General features: G+C 63.7%; 1 protein-coding gene across 1 annotated transcript in view; it reads right to left on the bottom strand.

Moving 5' to 3' along the window:
* The window catches only part of LOC110594695 (CUB and sushi domain-containing protein 1-like), a gene marked incomplete at its 3' end in the record, with an annotated part of 354,184 nt that extends 351,517 nt beyond the window's left edge, over positions 1 to 2,667 (bottom strand). Inside the window, exon 1 of the mRNA XM_021707817.1 lies at positions 2,401 to 2,667. Within this exon, the coding sequence (XP_021563492.1) occupies positions 2,401 to 2,485 (85 nt within the window). The remainder of the gene's footprint in view (positions 1 to 2,400) is intronic.

Genomic DNA, 2,667 nt, shown 5'->3' with positions numbered 1-2,667 from the left:
CGGAGCCCTGGACCCCGGGTGCCACTTCCCGTCTGTACGCCGGGATCGTCGAGCCGGCGGCGCGTGTGCGTTACCCTTCCTGGGGCTGCCCCTCTGACCCGGGGCACCCAGGACTTTGCGCCTCCTACGGTGTTCGCCTAGGATCAGCCCCCGCCCACGACCTGCCCCTCCACGCCCCCGCTCCCCGCCTCCGCCGAGCGCTGCAGCCCACCCGCGTGGGGGCGGAATCCGCCCGGCACACACGTGTGCGGATTATTAAGCAGCCGAGCCAGGGCCGCCGCCGTCTTCAGGCTGCAACCTCTACTAATTGCGGGGGAAGGGAGAGCGGAGCGCGCGGGCCTCGGGGAACAGAGAGTGTGCTCCGAGGCTGACTCGTTTGTCGGGAAAGGAGGAAGCCCCCGGGCCAGATGGGCTTTGCATGTAGGGAGAAGGACGGGAAGTTTCGCGGAGTTTCGTGGCAGGGGTTGCCTACCCACGCAGGGGCTTGGCTGGGCAAAGGTGGGTCCTGTCCCCGGACCCTTGCCCTCTCCCGCTACGACACACGACCCTCTTTGCCCTGGACTTTCTTGCTTCGCCTCTCAATTCGTAGCTAGTCCAGCGCGACCCGAGGCTGCTGCCAGCCTGGCCTTGCTCGGTCGGCGGTGCCTCTGCAACTGGCGGTTTCAGCAGCAGCGGCCGGGGCTCGGCGTCTGGACCGAGCCGGGCCCTGGGCAGAGGGTCGGCATCTGCAGGAAGCCCCTCAGTCCCGGGCGGCTACAAGCGAAGGTCGGCGACTACGACCTGCCTGCCACTGGCGCCGCCCGGGATCTTGGGCGCATTCCCGCAGACACCCCTTTGTGAGCGTGCTGCCTGAGCGCAGGGGCTGGTTCCCGGCGGCCAGCTCCCCGCCAGCCCTGGACGCCCGGGGGAGAAGAGCGCCGCGGCGGGGGTAAGCCCAGCCTGCACACCTCTCTCCATCTCTCTCCAGGCCGAGCTGGAGTTTCCCAATGGGCCAGATATCCTCCTCCTTCGCCTTGTCAATCACTCTTGAATCTGGACCACTGGAGGGATAGGAGACGGAAGAAAAAGAAGATGGAAGAATCTAGAGAAGAGAGGGGCATTTCGTGTAGGGAAGAAGCAATAACCATTATAAAAAAATCACGGGATTTGGCTCTATCCCTTAAATAAGAAAGGGAAATAGATATTCCTAGGAGTCTGACGATGCTGACGGTGGATGTGCTGATTGATAGGGTGAGCATCTAGGAGGCAAGGAGGCGAAACATGAGGAAACGGGGGCAGGCACTTTCCAATGTGAAAATCAATCAATATTCTCCCGCCCTTCTCTCCCTCTTGCCTTCTTGCCTTCTCTTCCTCTTTTCATCTCTCCCACTCTCTCTCCCTCTCTTCCTGTCTCTTTCCATCTCTCTTCTCTCTTCCTCTCCCCCCCCGTCTCTCCTCTCTTCTCTCTCTCTCTCTCTCTCTCTCTCTCCCCCCCTCCCTCTCTCTCGTTCTCGTTCCTCTCTCCCTCTCTCTCTCTCAAGAGGGAGCTTGTTTTCTTTCCCAGTGAATAGACAAGCGCACAGGCTGTCGCCCAGCCTTGAGGTCGCAGCCTGTGGGCTAGTTGGGAGAAAACATTCCCGAACTCGTTTCAAGGAGAAAACCAAGTTCACGGAGCTCCGAGCCCCGGGAGCCACCCCGAGGGAGTGGGTAGATCAAAGGTAGAGAGGGGCGAACCCTGCGCCCACAGTGCATAGATCTGACTCGGAAGCCCTTCCAGAACTCCTGGTTCGTTCCATGCACCCTGCCGGCACCTCACAACTTGCAAGGAGCAAAGTCTGTGGGAGAGGAGCGCGAGGGAGGGCGACCCCACCGAGGATGGAGGGGGAAGGGGGAACCCAGGAACGGGGTGCAGGAGTACGGGGAGACCGGCAGACTGGGCGCTCTGCCTGTGGTACCGGAGCCCCCATAGACAGCCCGAACTTAAAAGACCGGCCTCTCCCGGGCCACTTTCCCAGGTGCGCCGGGTCCGGGGAATAAAGTCCTGGGAACTACCCTGGCCACCGCGACCCGTCGAGCCCCAGACTAGGAGGAGACGACGCCGCCGGCAGAAGGGCAGTTTCAGCCCAACTCGCGCCGGCTCCTTTCTCCTTGTTAGCCCACACTGCCGAGAAAGCAGGGACCTCTCCTCTGAGTCCGAGAGAGGGGGAAAGAGGAGGAAGGAATGGCGAGGGTGGGGCGAGAGCCGGGAGGGCTGGGACGCGCGCGATAGAGGCTGCACTCGGCGCGCTGCATCCCTGGGCGCCCGCGATGGAGAACCACCGGCGACGCCAGCCCCGCGGTCCCCCAAACCCACACTCCCGTCCGCACACCGGGCCTCCGAGGGTGCCGCCGCGGCCCCGGCACGGAGTGAGCCTGCCTTACCCTTAGCTGCAGTGTGGAGCCCGGCGCACAGAGTCAGCAGCGCCAGGAGCCGGAGCAGCGACTTGAGTCTCCTCCACGCAGTCATGTCTGCAGATACTCCACACGCACACGACACCGCGGGCTCCTCTCGGATGCGCCCGTCTCCGCCGAGAAAGGCAGGGTTATGGACCGAACCGGATGATCACCGGAGGGCAAGGCGAGCCGGCCAGAGAGCCCGGTCCCGAGACCCGCCGCGCGTGCGACGCCTCCTGCAGGTCTGGGCGCCCG

This window comes from Carlito syrichta, unplaced genomic scaffold (genome assembly GCF_000164805.1).
Source record: "Carlito syrichta isolate Samal-C Ts95f unplaced genomic scaffold, Tarsius_syrichta-2.0.1 Scaffold50759, whole genome shotgun sequence".
Classification (NCBI taxonomy): domain Eukaryota; kingdom Metazoa; phylum Chordata; class Mammalia; order Primates; family Tarsiidae; genus Carlito; species Carlito syrichta.
Note: the sequence above shows the minus strand (reverse complement) of the source record. Positions and strands in the feature narration are given on the sequence as shown.